The 17,930-nt window shown below is 39.5% G+C and overlaps 3 protein-coding genes across 4 annotated transcripts in view; all 3 read right to left on the bottom strand.

The window, feature by feature from the left end:
• Positions 1-1,672: 1,672 nt before the first annotated feature.
• Positions 1,673-9,625, bottom strand: stra6l (STRA6-like; the record flags this gene model as incomplete). The annotated part of the gene is made up of 18 exons (XM_083926394.1): positions 1,673-1,905; positions 2,291-2,434; positions 2,743-2,906; positions 3,240-3,359; positions 3,445-3,562; positions 4,015-4,063; positions 4,427-4,508; positions 4,667-4,742; positions 5,081-5,234; positions 5,355-5,463; positions 5,912-5,985; positions 6,265-6,390; positions 6,603-6,648; positions 6,848-6,968; positions 7,073-7,203; positions 7,462-7,562; positions 8,630-8,702; positions 9,618-9,625. The coding sequence occupies 18 exons, from the start codon at positions 9,623-9,625 to the stop codon at positions 1,673-1,675; spliced, it is 1,929 nt and encodes a 642-aa protein (XP_083782520.1).
• A 382-nt stretch (positions 9,626-10,007) lies between these two features.
• Positions 10,008-12,228, bottom strand: spink4 (serine peptidase inhibitor, Kazal type 4; the record flags this gene model as incomplete). The annotated part of the gene is made up of 4 exons (XM_083938747.1): positions 10,008-10,053; positions 10,919-11,031; positions 11,191-11,219; positions 12,177-12,228. The coding sequence occupies 4 exons, from the start codon at positions 12,226-12,228 to the stop codon at positions 10,008-10,010; spliced, it is 240 nt and encodes a 79-aa protein (XP_083794873.1).
• A 327-nt stretch (positions 12,229-12,555) lies between these two features.
• LOC310961311 (phospholipid-transporting ATPase ABCA1-like) overlaps positions 12,556-17,930 on the bottom strand; it is a 39,436-nt gene continuing 34,061 nt past the window's right edge. For both annotated transcript variants that reach the window (XM_083933336.1, XM_083933337.1), the window contains exons 40-49: positions 17,681-17,804; positions 17,436-17,565; positions 17,104-17,287; positions 16,852-16,958; positions 16,457-16,598; positions 16,097-16,231; positions 15,861-15,964; positions 15,656-15,748; positions 15,301-15,544; positions 12,556-15,211 (exon numbers count right to left, since the gene is read on the bottom strand). In XM_083933336.1, coding sequence (XP_083789462.1) covers positions 15,074-15,211; positions 15,301-15,544; positions 15,656-15,748; positions 15,861-15,964; positions 16,097-16,231; positions 16,457-16,598; positions 16,852-16,958; positions 17,104-17,287; positions 17,436-17,565; positions 17,681-17,804 — 1,401 coding nt within the window. In that variant the 3' untranslated portion in view covers positions 12,556-15,073. The remainder of the gene's footprint in view (positions 15,212-15,300; positions 15,545-15,655; positions 15,749-15,860; positions 15,965-16,096; positions 16,232-16,456; positions 16,599-16,851; positions 16,959-17,103; positions 17,288-17,435; positions 17,566-17,680; positions 17,805-17,930) is intronic.

Here is a 17,930-nt window from a genome sequence, read left to right as displayed (position 1 = left end):
GTTCAGAGCTGGTATTGGGTCCAGGTTGTTAAAAATAAAATAAAAACATTATCCTACTATGTGTCCAAGGACTATTTTTTTTCTTTTTGCCAATTGGCATCAAGTATTAGTATTGTATCAACGTTTAAGATTGTGATATAGTGGTAGCCATAGTACAGCACCAATTTAAAAACATGTAACCATGTAGTTTGGGGGCTTTGACTCAGGATTTTGGCCTCCGCCATATTGTTTCTCCAAAAAACGATTTGAAATGTGAGGCTTTGCTCAAACCCCAACCAACAACATGGCTAACGTTAACTAAAAACTAGGTCACTGCCCGCTACAATATCCAAGCAAGATTTTAGATCTTCAACCTACCCATACATTCAAGCAACATTATAAAAGTGAAAAACGAAATGATCTCCATGGAGACGAAAGGTCTGGTCAGATAACGCTATTCAATCAAAGGCCGAGACATAAACAGTGTGGTCGCTAGCTAATGGCTAATTGTTCATTAGAAGCTAACTAGCGGTAAAATAAAGTATGTTACTCGGCCAACAATTAACATTTAATCAACCAGACAAAATTATTTGCAATGTGCAATGAATTTAGCTCAAGTTTAATGGCCGATAAATATGTTTAAACAAGTGTTGCTTTACCTGTAACGCTAATTTTAAATAGCTAGCCAAACTGCAGTAGAATCTTCAGCGTCGCTGAACACAAAGTCACGTGCACGTCAACGCCCACGAGTTCAAAAGGTCACTACCGGTTGTATAATACTGATCATATATTCATAACATTTATCTAACAAGCATTTATGTAATCATCCCAATGCATCACTTTAGGTTTTCAACAAGTCAATTTGGCAGAAATCGGTCGTTGGATATTATTTTTAGCTAAAAGGCGAAACAATGCTGCTTTTACGTGCCGTCGGAATGCTTAGCATCCAAAGTAACGTGCGTCGTACCATAGACCGTATGCGTCGTACTCATAACATGCTGCCTTTACCATTGTCGGAAATCCTACCATTCCAACTGTAGGCCAAATGTAGGAGCTCTACAAACTACCAGGCCTCCATGGAATGCCACCATATGATTAACAGCTTTGAATAAACATTTATAACCTAGACTAGATCTTACAACACAAACCTGCAGAACGACTGTGTGGTGTGACTCACTTGATTTTAATCAAATAAATAGTGTTTGTTAGACAGAACAATGGTCAGCTGTGCTCCACATCCATTTGTAGAATAAATGCTTGATTATTGTGACTATGTATAAAGGTTCACAGTTAACAGATACAGGCAGTACACAAACCATAGTCTCTCTATTATACAGTCTATCTATGGAATGAACAAATGACGGAACTCTGTAGACAAGAGTGGATAAAAACTGACATTTACCAGAAAATAATTTACAAATTAAAATACCTTAAACTTAACCCATACAATCAGTCTGTAATACAGGTCCCCACTGTTTCTTTAAATCCAATCCAACATGATTACATTACTAAGCTAAAATAAATGTGCCTACTGAGCTGATAGAGTAGTCTAATAATTGCTTAATATTGTTGTATCTTGTCCGTCAGATGCCATTTTTTAAAAATTACATTGAAAGCGCCATGTTACTCCTTCTACATGGAGATCCACCACTTAACGACACACAAACAATTTTGGATTCCGACCCATATTTATTTAACAGTCTACTGATGTGACAATGATCTCTGGTGGTGTCTGTGACTCTGCTTTGCGGCTCTGTGTTGCCATGACGCAAGCCTGCGCCACCTTTTCTGATTTGGGAGATGATGATGTGAGTAATGATGAAGATGAGGTGGGGTGGTGCTTCCTGAGCAGGATCAGATGAGGGTTTTTCAGTAAGGTATAAAACAACATCCAACGCCTCCTGGCCCGGCTATTCACAGGAGATTCTGGAAAAAAGTTACAAGTTAATAAACTGGAAATTAACAAAAATAAATAATGATGAAACAAATGCACAAAAAAAATAATAATAACAAAAGACAAATTCTGCAAACATACAGTATACATTTGTGCAGAACCAAATAAAACTGCATAAATGCAATAAAGTGCATTTTAATAGGTCATTTTAAAGAAGATACTGTGGTGCATCTTAGTTACTTGACAGGTGGAAGCAGTAGTTATTTAGTCGATGATTGTTCATGCAAGAGCTACAAAGACACACCCACACACACACACACATACACACACACACACACACACACACACAGACAGACAGACACAAACACACACACACACACACACACACACACACACACACACATATATACTACAGACCAGATGGCACATTGCTGAATGTGGAGTATGCAGATGCAGAGTGTCTATCCAGCGTGTTAGAGACCAGCAGCTGGCAGAAACACACCATAACTGGATTGTTATGATAGTGGTCAGCAAAAATCATCCCAATCCAAGTACTGTAGCCTGGAACATGCAAGAAACACAACACACCATTCATTTATAGTACTTTTAACAATATGGAAAAACAATGACAAAAAAACTCCCCTGATGCTTTGTGAAATGCTGCCATCTACTGGATAGAAAATATTCTTCAAGGATCTATAATATGACCCTAAGGAACCACACCAGGATCAAATAATAACAATGATAATAATAATTTTGGGTCATATCGAGATATAGAGGTTTGGATGTGACATTCTATGGTGCTAAATATGTTAGACTTTAAACTCTCCTAAGACTGTCTCACATGTCTCGGTAAATACTAAGCTTACCGGCATCCATAGTTTCATATCCTCTCTGCATAATGGTCCGGTCTATGCGGGAGACCAGCCACGTTCCCATCACAATGCTGCACAGCAACCGCATTATGCAGTTACTGATCCCCATCACCACATTGTAGAAAAAGAAGAAGTAGTTGAAGCAGTGGAACGCCTTCCTGAAGAGGGGGAAGAGAAACTGTGATTTTAAGTTAAGAGATTAACTTAAAATTCTATTAGATTCTCCTATTAACATTTGACATATGGGAATGGACACTGTAAAACAACTTCACATATCTGTATAAATTCTGTATCTGCTTGTAAGTTCAACTTTTATGGCTTCACCATCACATAATGTCCTCAAACAATACATAACTAATAATGCAATGCTGTTGCTCTTTTGGCCTTTATCACCAGCACTTCCCCTTCCAACAGTCAGAGTTTGCTGGTAAGGTAAATGACCCTATGACCCATGCTTACGTACTAAGTACAGTGTATTGGAAAATATCCACCTGTTGTTGAGGGCCAGAGGTTTGTGTTTATCAGTAGGAGACAGTTTGTCCTGAAGGAAGAAGATCTGAACCAGAAATACCTGGAGAATCACCAGAGCAATGACCAGACTGATAGTCAAACTGAGAGACACAGGGGGGAAAAGTCAATCTAGTGATCCATTTATATGCCATAATAGATCCATAACCACAGGGAAAGCAGCCTTACAGAATAATCCCCAGGTTGGTGAGCATTGTCACTGCTTTTCCATGCTGTATGGGAAGAACCAGCACATAGACCAAAAGCAGGGCAAACAGGAAGTGGACAAAATGGACAATCAGGTAACCTCAAAGAGAAAATACATGAGAAACATTAAATTATTTCACATAATCTCCATATGTATGTCGCTTGTCTTCATGTTTACTCATGAAGTGGAACTATTATTTTCTGTGTGATAGGACAGTAACAGAAATGCAGATCCATCCACGCATCACTCCTAAATATAGCCGTTTGGCTTCTAACGACTAGGTCTTAGCTGGATTTTTATCTCAAGTTTTACTGACCGACACCCCTAAAATGAGTTCAACTTATTTACTTGCAGCCATTATATGGGCTTGGATACTTAAAAGTTAGTTAATGCCTAAAGCTCCCTGTCTTCCCCAACAAACTTCTGTAACCATCTCACTTTTCAGAAACAGCAGGGGAACACGTTTCGGGTTCAGCTGCTGTTTTTGTATTCAAAGCAAAGCATGCAGTACATGTCAGTTCTTCCTGTATCTCAAGAGGTGAAGATCTTACCCCACAGTGTAAACGCTATTTGCCAACCAGAGTATCTGGCAATGGAAGCCTGTGAAAATTGAAATACAAAACATGTTTTAAATATATGATGATGATGTTTTAAATGCAATAAAATAAGAGGCCAATTAAAATGAGGTGCAGGCGCTCACACATGTAGATATAACCTGCTAGTGGGGTGCAGTGGCCATGTGGTTTACAATATGAGGACCCAAAAAAAGTAGATTATACACTGTGACACACACATCATGTCCATAGAACAATTAAACTGGGGCGAATGTCCCACTTGTGAATGCTGGTTTTGAGTCTAGTGTAAACTGAAGACTGTGTGTGTGTGTGTGTATGTGTATGTGTATGTGTATGTGTATGTGTATGTGTACGTGTGTGTGTGTGTGTGTGTGTGTGTGTTACTTACTACGCTGACAGCAGAGCTAGGGTTGTGAAACTTCTCAGGAAGAAACCCCTTCTGCCCTTTCCACAGCCTCTTCAAGTGTTTTCTATGGTGACAATACCCCATGTCACTCATCTATGGGCTTTTTTGTTATTGTGATAATTGCTTGGGAAATTTCAGCTTACTTCATGTAAACTAAATCAGTTTATATTCTTTTTAAAAAAAACACATATTGTATGTTTCAGATATTCTTAAAGCTATTACCTGTAACATGCCAAGACATGGAAGCAGTAGGCTACAGAGTTGAGACTAGCAAAGATGGTGGTAGCTAGCCAAGACTCTGGAATAAAATAAATAACAACAACTTTACTTATAGGCTTTTCACACTTCACCTAGCCCAAGGCTAAGGAAAGGTGTTGTTAGCTTGGGGCCAAAAAAGCTTCAGCTCCAGAGTAGGGTTAGCCTTGAATTAAACAGCTAAACCCAGGGCTAAGGTTGTGAGAATGTTAACATTACTTATATGTTCCAGGACTATTTTTGGTTAACCTTGGGTTAACCCTGTGTGAAATGGAGCTATGGAGTTGGTGTAGATGTTCCCAAAACCTGTCCAATGTCCACCATACATAGGAATGGGGCATTAAGTCACACAGAATGTCAGGGGTGAGCAGACCAACTCACTCCTAGCCACGTCGATGAATTCTTCCAGCTGTGGTATCATGGCTCCCAGAGCTTCAGTCTGGTTACAAGAAGTAACCAGATATTTTAGTGTATTCTTCCACCTGTCTACTTGGTCAAAAGCCACATTACTGAGACTATAATCTGCCAGGGTCATCTATAGGAAGGAAAAAAAGACAAATTATTAAAAGTTGTTTGTGTGGTTTTCCAAAACATTGTGCATGGATGAGACACATTTGATTTTACATAATTTAACATAAGAGATGTCTTGCTGTACGGTATATAGGCCGATGAGGGATATAATGACGGTGCCGATGATCCTGTTGGGGAACTTAAAGTGGGGGTCCCACTCATACACTCTGCTCTGGAACCAGCTGAGAGGCTTACTGCAAAAGAGAAAGGAGGGTCCAAACCATGTGTGTGTGTGTGTGTGTGTGTGTGTGTGTGTGTGTGTGTGTGTGTGTGTGTGTGTGTGTGTGTGTGTGTGTGTGTATCTATAAATGGATGCTGCTGCCTTTAAGGGCTATCTGAATTCTGATACTGTAGCTAGTTTTGTGGCAGTTGGGATCATTATTAAGTACTAAGTGACATTCCCAACACATTTATCATAGTATCACTGCAGTCAAGAAGCTGACTCCCAAATCTTGGGTACTGGAGCCTACCAGCAGCACCTGAATACACCAAACTGGACTTGAAGACAGTATGCATTTAAGTGCATTACCACACAACAATAACGTCACTTAGATAGATGGGATTGTTTCTGCACATTCTCATCTCACTCTGGAAATATCAAATTGCATCTCTGCATGTTGCACGTGTGCATGCGTATTCTACCTGTGTGCAGGTGTTTTCCTCAGGAGTCTCTTAACATGTTGCACCTGGTGCTGTCCAATCAGCTCTTCAGGGTCCTGGCAACAGATTCATAGTCACACACAGTTTATTAATCAGAAAATTCAGGAAAAATGTTACAAAATCACTGCAGAACCTACTGGAAGGGAGGGCAAAATCCCACCAAAACAATGTTTATATATTCTTAAAGGTCCTATATTGTGAAAAGTGAGATTTCCATCTATTTTTTTATTTTTTCATAAAACAGGTTGAGGTGCTATACCATGGCATTATAAAAACACTATTGGACCTTAACAGCAAGAATTATTTCAATAAGTTTACATATTTGGCATGCTGACCTCCTGTTCCACTTGCAGATGTATTCGAACAGCTTTAACCAGCATGTAGACAAATCGTCCCAAGAGGAAAATGAGGGAGAGGATGCAGGGCCACTGGACAATCACCTTCTGGTATTTACCCAAAATCTTTAGAACCACACACATACAAAGTCATTCATTGATTTTCCGTGGAATTTCAGCTAAATAACAACAGGCAACTCTTCCTAACAAATGCATTTCAGGCTGTTTATTTAGGGCCTTATTTATTTAGGTGTTGAAAGAGACTGGTTCCTTGGTGGAAGCCACATAAACACATTACATTTACAATAGCTTTCACAATGGGTTAAGTACTCACCTACCTTACCATTGGGACAGGTGAATGCATCCCAGATAGTAACGATGATCCTAAAAAAGAACCAATAATACATAATCGATTTTCTAAGGGGTCAGAACAACTCATTCATCCGTCCATCTTCAGCTCAATCTTTTATATATTTCAGATGTTGTTTTTTTTTGCATGCTTTTATAATATCTTATAAAGACACAAACTTGTGAAAGAAACTCTTTGCTGTACTTATCCACATTTTGTGACATATACATTTACCAGGACAGGGAGTAAAATATTCCCAGCACAGACCCAGCCGCTCTGAAAGGTGTGGACAGACAGGCAAAGAAAGGGAAATAGACTAGGCCCACCTCTAAAGCTCCAACCAGGTACACTATAGCTGAGGAGAATAATAAGGAAACATCAGATCAGTCAGTGTTTTTATTTCCTGTATCTGCTAGGTAAACAGGAATGAATATAGAGCCTGGAAAACAGTCGGAGTACCTCTGGCCCAGGCCGGGACAGTAAAGGGGATGTAACGTTCAGAGAAGAGCAGCAGGACGCTGGAGGACACGGCGCCAAATGCAAACCCGTAGGACCAACGATTACTGAGGCTGCCTATAGTGTCCAAAGGCCTGGGTAATGACAAAATATCACAAACAACAACTAAGCCATATTACTGATGGGGCTGCTGAAAATAAACTGATATAAAGATATGGCATATATATATATACACACCGTATATATACTGTATATATACGGTGTATAAACACATGACTTTAAACACAACCAAACACTTGCCTTTCACTCAGGACCAGTGTTCCTTTGTGAAACCAAAAAAGCACTTTCCTAATTGCCTCTTGACATTAGTTGTTTGGGCTCTATTGACTTACACCACAATTGCAAAACGTCCCCCGAGGAAGGGCAATTTGTGATCGATGGCCAATCTCTGGGCTCTCTTCTGAAGGAATGAGAGCACTCCTGTAATCAACACCTGGAAGATAAGAAATCAATATACATTTAACAAATCCACTGAATTTAGGAGACATCTTGTAAAAATAAGGACTTGAACTGGCAAGTCTGCCATCAAAGTAGTTTTATTCAAGCTGCTGTAGCCTACCTATCTGTTTATTAGCTAGAGGTAGGCCCTATGCAGAGGTGGATTAATGCACAGGCTGGCCTAGGCTGCAGTCTAGGGGCCCCAGGTGTGCAGGGGCCCCGGATTGGCCAGACTATTTTTCTCAATTTACCTCATTAAAAACTTGCCTCCTATTGGGGCCCTAAGAAACATTAAAAAACATTAACTCACTGATTGGATAGATATGGGACACATTTACCCAATCAGCTGCCATCATGTGGACGAGAGAAATAAACGACTGAAAGAACAACAGGAACAAGATCTGCTAAAGAAAATTCTACTACTAAATTGACAGGATTTTCCAAGGCTGCGGACTCTTCTTCTGTTCTAGCGGTTTTTTTTTCTGATAAAGCATGATTAATAATGTGGGGGGCCCAAATAATCAGTAGCCTAGGGGCCCATGCCCACCTTAATCCACCACTGGCCCTATGCGTTGTGCTGCAGTTCTTGGTTGTGTTGTGTAATGTACTTATTCTATATAGACATCCTCTATTAAGTACATATATAATTTCTCAGACTTAATAAAATGACCTGCACATGGCATTGCCACATACTGCTAAATCTGTTTTTCTTGCTGTCTGGTGAAAAGCAAGAATCTCCAAATTTTGTGATTTGAAATTCTTTAATAAAACTGAGAGGTGAAATGTTTCTGATAGAGGAAACTCTTCTTCTTCCTTAAACTTAAACTATTCAACCATTTACCATTTAGCCAACCATTTAAAAACACATTGAATCAATTGAAATCGTATCTGCTTTCTTGACATTAGAAATACATGGTTTTCAAAGGACAGTCACAATAAAGGAAAAAGAAAAAAAACATTGCATCTGTAGGAAGTTATGGGAAGCCAATGAGTTTGTCAACCTTTCTGGAGTTGTCCAGCCAAATATAATAATATTCCAGGTTAAACAGATGGACAACTTACTGCTGGTATGAGAGAAAGGTGCAGGAAGTGATCCATAGAGATTCCATTTTCACAGTCCTGAACTGTGGAGACCCTGGACAAACAGTGGCAACACAGGATGTAACTAATCTATAACTATAGAGACTCAAAGCACGATAGAGCATAGGGAAACAACAGCAATCACTGATCCCTTTGTGAAACTCACAAGTTACCCAGCAGTATAGTAAAGAATAAGACAATACATTAATATACCGTATATTACTCTGTAATGAGAAATTCTGCATTAGTACTTAGACCTTTTGCTTTTTCTACACTGATGTGTTGCTATGTTTACATGAGTAAAAGATCTGAGTACTTCTTCCAACACTGACAAAAGTGAAGTAAAGCGACCAAATCAAGATCATTAATGCTGCATATGCGTTCGTTATGTATCAGAAAACTCAGGTTCAGGTTTACTGTTGCTCTGGCTTGAACAGCCAGCATCAGGTTGTTAATCTAAACTTGTTAGCGTTAACATAGCCCGGCTGGCAAACAGCTGTTAACACAGTAAAGCATAGTATCATAAGCAGTAGCAGTGTGCAGACTATTTGTAGTTTGTACTTACACAGATTGGTTTCTTATCATCATTGGTAAGACAGTTAACTTCATTACAGAAAGCTTTGTTCCTGATCTGCCGTAAAGATGAGGGAAGTGACTGCACTGATACCACTTCTCCGCTTCCTGCATTCAACTTTCCTTGGTTTCAACCATGTGACTCACACATTTGACCTTTGAACTCAGGATTCAACACTTTATTTCTGTTTTTTTTAATGTCCTCCCACCGAGGGTGTTGCTCTGTGCTTCTTTCAACCTTGCGTTTGCTCACACACACACACACACGCACACACACACACACACACACACACACACACACACACACACACACACACACACACACACACACACACACACACACACACACACACACACACACACACACACACACACACACACACACACACACACACACCTGAACATTACTGACCACTGTGCTACTCAGTATAAGAGTGTAAATATTTGCCTCTCCCACGGAGATAACCGACCGATCATTCACCTCCTGCCTTCACTTTTTCACTTTACATAGGAATGTTTTCACATTACCATATGTTACCTAAATCCACTCTCTTTCCTTCCCTTGTATCATCAGGTATGTAAAAAAAATAAAATAAAATAGAAGATTTACAAGCTTCCTTTTCCTGTTTACTTGTTAGGGATTTGGGATTCATTGATAAAGAAGAGAACATTTCTGAAGATTTTTTTTACTGCTGATAGACATTTATTACCCATTGTTATTACACAAACATAACTGTGGTTTCACAGATCCATGATTGGTCAATGGTGACATCATCCCCTGCGCAGGTCAGCAGCTCTCCTCTTTGGTAATTAAGATGTCCATCTTAGTGGTTCTGCAGAGAAGATCATAACATAACATGGCTGTGAGTCATTCTGTTTTGCTCAGCTGAAATTTAGTTCAACTTTCCACATCTGTTTTATTATGAAGCAGATCAAGGTACCATATAAATACCGTGAAAGCATCAAAACACTCAATCAACAGAGAAATGCACACAGCCTGTCTTCAGAAACTGTCTTTAAACGACGATGCAGAGACACCAAGAGCGCAGTGTGTGTGTGTGTGATAGTCTTTGCAGTGAGTAATACAAATTTTACTTTTTAAGTAAATGACTGCAGTCTTTCATATACTGACGGCTTGGGTTGTCCATTTACCAATAACAATTTGATATTTACTCTCAGAGGTAAAATTGACAAAAAAATAAAGAGAGCACCAAATTATTTTATTGTTAGATTGTCTACTAAAAAATGTCCAGGACTATATCCAATACATGACTGTTATTCACTGAGGAAACGGTAAACGGCTATTTGGGCTCCAAAACATACAATGCTCCAATACAACTTTTCAGATAAAAAACAACAACAAAATGTCCTGGTTCAACAAGAAACCAGGAATAAATAATGGGTTCCACTGAACACTAATATGTAAAACACTTACTGACTGAAAGAACAAACTCAGAATAAGCAAAAATATAAAATTATGTCAAGGTGTTTCTTGGCTTTGATCAGAGAAACTGTTAATATTCCAGTCATTGAATCAGCTCTGGCAGCCTATCAGGGTTCAGTGTTGTGCCTGTGGTCTATAAATGTATCCACCACCAGAGGGCAACTCCAGCACTTTTTCCTCCAGTCAAGTAGCCTTGGATGATGTTGAGCTTAATGTGTGAATGCCATGAGAGTAAAGCAGCTGTGTGTACTCACTGTCTCTGGACACACAGGGTACACTCGTTGGCATAGGTGTTTCCATCGCTGCCACACACAGGAGCGAGGTTCAGAGGGCACGCCATAATCTCCCCCAGCTCAGGACAGGAAGGCTGGCCGGAGATACACACGGGACATGGTGTGACTTCTTTCATGACCTCATTAGAAAGCTCATTCACATTCACCATAATACATGTTTAAACTCCTTCAATAACACAATTCATTGTCATCATTCATTTTCATTACTATGTCATATTAACACACACACATACCTTTCTCAGGAGTCCAGAGTCCTCAGCATCTGGAAAGAAAGCGGATGACCTCTTAAACCATAAAAGTATAATAATTAAATCAATAAGTCACAAATTCCTGCTTACATGCAAAAACATGACCTACCCAACTAATACTGAAAAACAAAACTGCATATAACTACATGAAATATAACTACAGTATTCTGCCTGATACATTTTAATGTAGTAAGTTATTATTGTTAATACACTATAATTACGAGTATATTATTATTACAACCATTACTAACACTGACATACACACACACACACACACACACACGCACACACGCACAAAAACGATTTCCATCTTTTACTTCAGTAAAAGTAATACTACAGTGTAAAAATATTCTGCATTCAAAATCTTCTTTCAGTAAAAGTACAAATGTATTTGCATCAAAATAACTTAAAGCACCAAAAGTAAAAGCACTCATTTTGCAGGATTATATATGTTAGATTGCTGAATAATAATTGTGACGCATTCATGTTGTCATTATTGTAATGTAGCAGCTGGTAAAAGTGGATTTCTTTTTAAGGAGTTTGTGTATTGCAGGGTAGTATAGTCCATATAAATACATCATAATTTGTTAGTTGGTGATATTTTGCATAAATAATCTGAATCTGCAAAATTCATCATCATAATCATCAACAACTAAAGTTATTTAATACGTGTAGAGCAGTTGGATTACAAGTACCTCAAAATTGTACTTAAGTAGAGTAATTGAGTTAATGTACTTAATTACTTTTAGTTACTGATTTTACATATTTGATATCTCTAATTGTGAGTATACAAAAATCAGTACAGTGCCTATGAAATTATTTGTATTTTATGTTTCAAATTTCAAATCTCATTTGACACAAATGTTTAAGTCAATAAAACTTTCAATGGTGGAGAACAGTTTAAATTGGCACTGTATGTTTCATATGTTCATGTTAATCTATAAAAGCCCTCAAACTAGAATCTTTGTTACCTGCAGCCACACAGAGGAGCAGGAGTCCCAGAAAAACAACTCTTCCAATCATGATGTTGGTGGAGGAATAACTGGAAAGTGATGGAAACCTCTGAACGTGTATGTTTTTTCTGGCAATATAATTGTGTGTGTGTGTGTGTGAGTGTGTGTGTGTGTCTGTGTGTGCGTGGGAACGCAGCAGGTGAAAATAGACACACAAACGCATGCACACTCTAGAAACTTATAGTCATCAGCGCACATCAACACATGCCCAAACATACAGTAAACAATTCTTTTGTTCAGTCGTCAGCTACAAACTTCCATTCGACAACAAGCTTTTTTTGTATCTACAGCACAACTACACAAACATGCAAAATAATCAAATCAGGAGAATTTGTTTTTCAAAATGTATGAACTTTTATTCATTAACGTAAAGAGTAACTATACACAATGCGTAACAGACTCAAACAACTGTTTAATACTTAAAAATGTAAACAAATAATAATATTGAGCATGAGAAGAGAAAAAAAAAAAATCACCACCGTAGTTCTGTCCTGCATGTTTCTCTTTATCTCCCTCGTCTCTGCTTTTCACTAGGTCACTAGTTTCTCTCAATCACATGTAGGCCTTCCTTCTCAAGTTCAAGTTTCAAACAAAGGCTTTTTATGCAGTGGTGTAGCTTCATTTTGTCTGAATTATACCTGTGTTCCAGTGCAGAGATTTGTTTTTTTTAAATGTCTAATTTACCCAAATCCCTACTCCTCCATCTTTGACACACCAGGCTATGAAGTCTATAAAGTGCTCATGTTTAGCAGAGGGTTTTGGTGTGTTCCGAGACTTGATACAGAACTCGTAATAACAATCTGTCATCAAATGAAACCCTGGACACGATTTTTTTTGGACTATAAAGCATTACAAGCACAACTCTAATTAACGTGGTCCCTGTTCATGTGTAGTCTGGCTTGCTGATCAGCTCTGGAAGTATCATTTTGTAACTCAACCTCACATTAAAAAATAAGTGAATTACCGACAGTACAGTTAACTTCAGTGTGGCAGCTTATTAATGTGGACAGACAGAAAGATGAGAATTTGGCAACATGACTAGAAGATAGAAAACCTGACGCGAGACCCCGCTAGGGAAGCACACATTTGACATATAAGCGCTCTTTTGTTTAGAGCTGCTGACAACGGATGAAGAACTGAAATCAAACTTTAAACTTTTCCAAAAACATCCCTCTGTATTCTGCTGGTTGATCAGAGATATATATTCAGCTCCATTTGGCACAGATACTGTTTGTTCACTTCACTGGTAACATTTTTGACATCACAAAGTTTCTACTGTACATAATATCCACATCGGTGCTGGCTCAGGTCTAAAACACTCCCATCGTGCGCTCTTACAAGCATGTATAAAAAGCACACGTTATAGGAAAAGTCACCGTATTTAGATCTCGTACAAGCAGACTTGCTCCTCCATGTATGAGAGCTACAGTTTTACCTGCGGGGACATTTTCAATCATAATCATCTAGTCGCCAGAAATCACTTTTTTTTGTACAACAGAATTTTGGATTTAGACTCCACATAAACATATGCTCCTGTAATCGCACAACAATGAAGCACAATCTCCATTCCGTTTACAAGCTGATCTGACAGCATGCTTCGACACACACACACTCACACAGAAGTGCTGGTAGTCCAGGTGTGTGGCCCAGTGGAAAGCATGCGGTATATATTTCCATTGAACTTCCTTTAGCATCCTTCAGGTTCCTCTTGAAGTCACATCTACCATTTCTTAGCCTTCAGCTCTTTCAGAGAGCAAACAAGCCTGAATAGGAGACTGCTCATCTTGTACAGACATCAAGCAATCACAAGATTGAGAGATTTGTTTGTTTTTAACAATGAAGGGCACTATTTTTTTTTTTTTATATAAAAACTGTCAAGTTTCATCAGTCCTCACAAAAATCACCTTTCTGTGCTTTCATGACTGTTGGTATCTGTCTTATACATCCCTGTTGTTTTTAATGGAGTGCTCAGATTTCTCTCTCCACCGTGGTACATTATAGGCACTGTGCTGGACAATGTCAAGGACACAAAGAGCAACAAATAAAAAAGAAAACTTGTTTTTCAGACTTAATTATTATCCAAACAAAGAAATAAACTCCATAAAGGTTAGGTTTGTCTATTAGATTTAAATCTTTAAAAAAATCTAATTAGTAAAAATGTATATGTTGTATGATTGGGATTGAAATAAATTGGATTGTAATGCTTTTTTTTTTTTTACCATCATTTGAAAAACAACTGTGATTGGTAATGAAGAGAGATGAAGAGAGTTTTGACCCTGAATAAAAAAGTAGTCAGTTCATCTTTTAGCAGTTGGCAGTGAATGATAGGAACTCTTTTGTTTTGTTTTACGCTGCAGCACATACATAGTTCCACTGACTACAGCTCCCTAACTTTTAGGTACGGGGATTAAAAGCTAGAGCTTTTCCGCCGATCATCCCGATGCCATTTCCACTGAGTGAGTAGCAGGGCTACCAGCTTTCCAGTCTAGCGCAGCATTATAATCCTGCTGTCGCTTCAAGTGTTCAACTGTCAGTCTAGTGAAGGAGAAGCACCGGTCTCCAACCCTCACAGGAACATCTGCTAGTCTTAAATATATTCATATATATTTCTTGCATTGATTTGCATTGAGTTTTCATTGTTTCAGTGTCTGTCACGATACCTGCAGTCCCTGCCTTTTCAAGAGGCTGTGCACTGAAGTGCAGGTCCACTGAGAAATGATAACAATTAAAAAAGACTAAAAAATAGATAAAATGAACATAGTTCGTCTCCCCTGCAGGTTAGTGGTCCATATTCTCTGGTGAGCGGGGGAGGGTGGGCGAAGCATAGCGACTCCCACTGATGGTATGTTGTAGAATCAGACACAGCTCTCTCTGGTCTTGTTGTCTGTGAGGAAAGAGTTAAGCTTGGAAATGTCCACTACCACAGCGTCCCGTTTCTGGAGATCTTTCAAATGGTCCTCGTCACTTTGGTCCTTGGCGAAATTTACAAACACCTGTGGGAGGGAAAAGAAGAGGAATTAGACTCAGCCTAAACAAAAATCGCAATCCAGTTATAGTCAGAGCGTTGGGTGCACTTTCTTACTTGGTCTAGAGTTGTCTGTGATACGGAGTAGTCCTCTATGCTGAGGGCCTCCTTGTTTTTAGAGAGCAGGGAGAAAATGCGGGCGAGAGAGGTGAGGGAGGAGGGCAGCTGGTACTGCAGCATGTTGCGGTGTTTCTCCTTCAGTGTGCTGCCAGGCAGCTCCCGCTCGATGAACTCCGTCACCGGCCGAAGGTCTGGGTCTGGGCCGGCCACCCGCAGGATGATGGTGTATCCATCACCGAACCTGATAAGAATGCAGCGAAAGCCGTTTAATTCACCTGAGTTGTTTAAGTGACACTTTTATTCTTTCATTTCTCATATGTGTGATCTATTGTGAAATGTCACAGGTTCCCACCTGTTTTTGAGATGCTGCACACTGCCCAGACAGCGGAACCTGCCGTTGACCATTATGGCCATTCTGGTGCAAAGTGCTTCACACTCCTCCATGCTGCAAAACACACCAGGATGAGGTCAGTCACGTCGAGGTAAAAATGTAAGTTAACAACAAAAATATATAGTGCTGTTAACTGAATAGATGTGATTCATATGCCAAGACTAACCTATGGGAGGTCAGGACTACAGATCGTCCCTCTTTGATGATGCTCAGGATTGCGTTCCACAGAGCACGACGCGCTTTAGGATCCATGCCTGTCGTTGGTTCATCCTGTGACCAGAAAACAATAGATACTCAGCTGCTGTTACAAAGCACTGTTGAACACAAAATCCATTGCAGCCCTGCTTCATGCAAAAATAATTCAAAAGTTTTTTTGTGTATGTTTGAACATGTTCCACTCACGAGAAATACTACAGGTGGTCCTCCTATGAGAGCGATGGCAGTGGACAGTTTCCTCATGTTTCCTCCGCTGTAGCTGCCTGCTGACTTGTCCACATATTTGACCAAGCCAAGCTTTCTGATGCCCCACTCTGCCACCTGGTGGACAGGATAAAGTTTTCATTAGTTTCAACCATCTTCTTTTTTCTTTTGTACATACATCATGAGCCTGTTTGTTTATTTATATGGACCACTATCCCATATAATGCCTCGGCGGACTACAACAAGACTTCAAAAAAATAATTAACATATAAAAAACAAAAAAATATGTCCTAAATACAGTCAGTCCTTGTTATATATTCATGGGTTTTGTTTGTTGCTGACCTCACAGACTTCCTTCTCGGGCACTCCTCTCAGGATGGCGTAAAACTCAAGGTGCTCTCTGCCGGTTAGCAGGTCGTTGATGGCATCAAACTGAGGACAGTAGCCCATGTTTTGATGCACCTCATCTATCTCTGAAGTTACACTGGAGTGAGATAAACATAGGATTATAATTAAGTTTCATAGAACACAAAAAATAGTGAATGGGACACTTTATACTGCCTTAATTCAATATTTATTTGAAGTGCGTTTAATTACATCATTGATTGCTAAAAATATATTATCTGTGACTGTTACTTCTTGCCAGTGAGAAAGGCTGAATAAACCAAACAAATATAATTATTCTAATACGAATGGTTGGATATATTGTATATATTTTCAAGTATGATGTGTCTTACCTCTTCCCAGCCAGGTAGGCCTCTCCACCAGTGACATCAGAGTCTCCTGTCAGCATTTTAAAGGTGCTGGTTTTCCCTGCACCATTCACCCCCAGCAAACCAAAGCACTGCAGAAAGAGAGGAAAAGATTTGTTGTATCAGCTGTTGTATCATCCTTTTACAAAAATTATTTTCACCAACTGTGTTTTACTCGTGGTCTGGTTTCCAATCGTGTGTGTGACGTGTGACAGGTGTCTGTCGTCTGCGTCGTACCTCTCCACGAGGGATGCCAACGCACAGCCGGTCCACCGCAGGCTTCTGTTTCCTCTTGTAAATCTTGGTGAGCTGTTTGAGCTCTAGGATGTCCGAGTGTCCTCCTCCGCTCAGGATCCTCTGTCGCTCTCTGGCCACATCCTCATCTTCTTCTCCAATAGGCTTCAGATGACTGGTGGATGACCTGTTAAGGCCACAGGCAACAGAAGGAGGAGAGATCACATTCAGGACAGACCCAGTTGAATGGAGGGCTGATTTTTCTTTTTGTCTTGTTTAGGCTGTACTGTCACATTCTGATCATGGATCACACGTGTATTGAAAGTTTCACCCACCTAGACTTGAAGAAGAAGTGGTACTGAATTAGGACGGTGATGCAGAAGAAGATCACGCCCTCTATGGCCATTGCAAACAGGTTCTTCCCCACCATGTCCCAGGCCAGAGGGGAGCGGAACCGGTTTTCACCTACAGAGACGCACATAAACCAGAGAACATTAAATAAGTTTGTTTGTATCTTCCCTTGTATAAGAAATAAGGACACATTTGTGGTAGCTCGAAAAAAGAGATCAGCTGTAATTACCAAATCTTTCCAAGGCGTCAGCCATCGCCTGATTCTTTACCATGTCAATCAGTCCTCTACCCAGACAGAAGTGAGGGAAGATGAGGAACACGTTCTTCAGGATGTCATTGATGCCTCCGATTTCCTTAAATATGGAGTGAAGAAGAGTCAATATTCAATTGGGAGGGGCAAAGCATTAAATCGCAATATTTCCTCTTTTGTTTTTTGTTTGCATTCTCTTTGCTTCACATTTTTTTAAACAACATTCAAC

The sequence above is a fragment of the Echiichthys vipera genome (genome assembly GCF_963691815.1).
Source record: "Echiichthys vipera genome assembly, chromosome: 2".
Taxonomy (NCBI): Eukaryota; Metazoa; Chordata; class Actinopteri; order Perciformes; family Trachinidae; genus Echiichthys; species Echiichthys vipera.
This window is presented reverse-complemented; position numbering and strand designations above follow the sequence as displayed.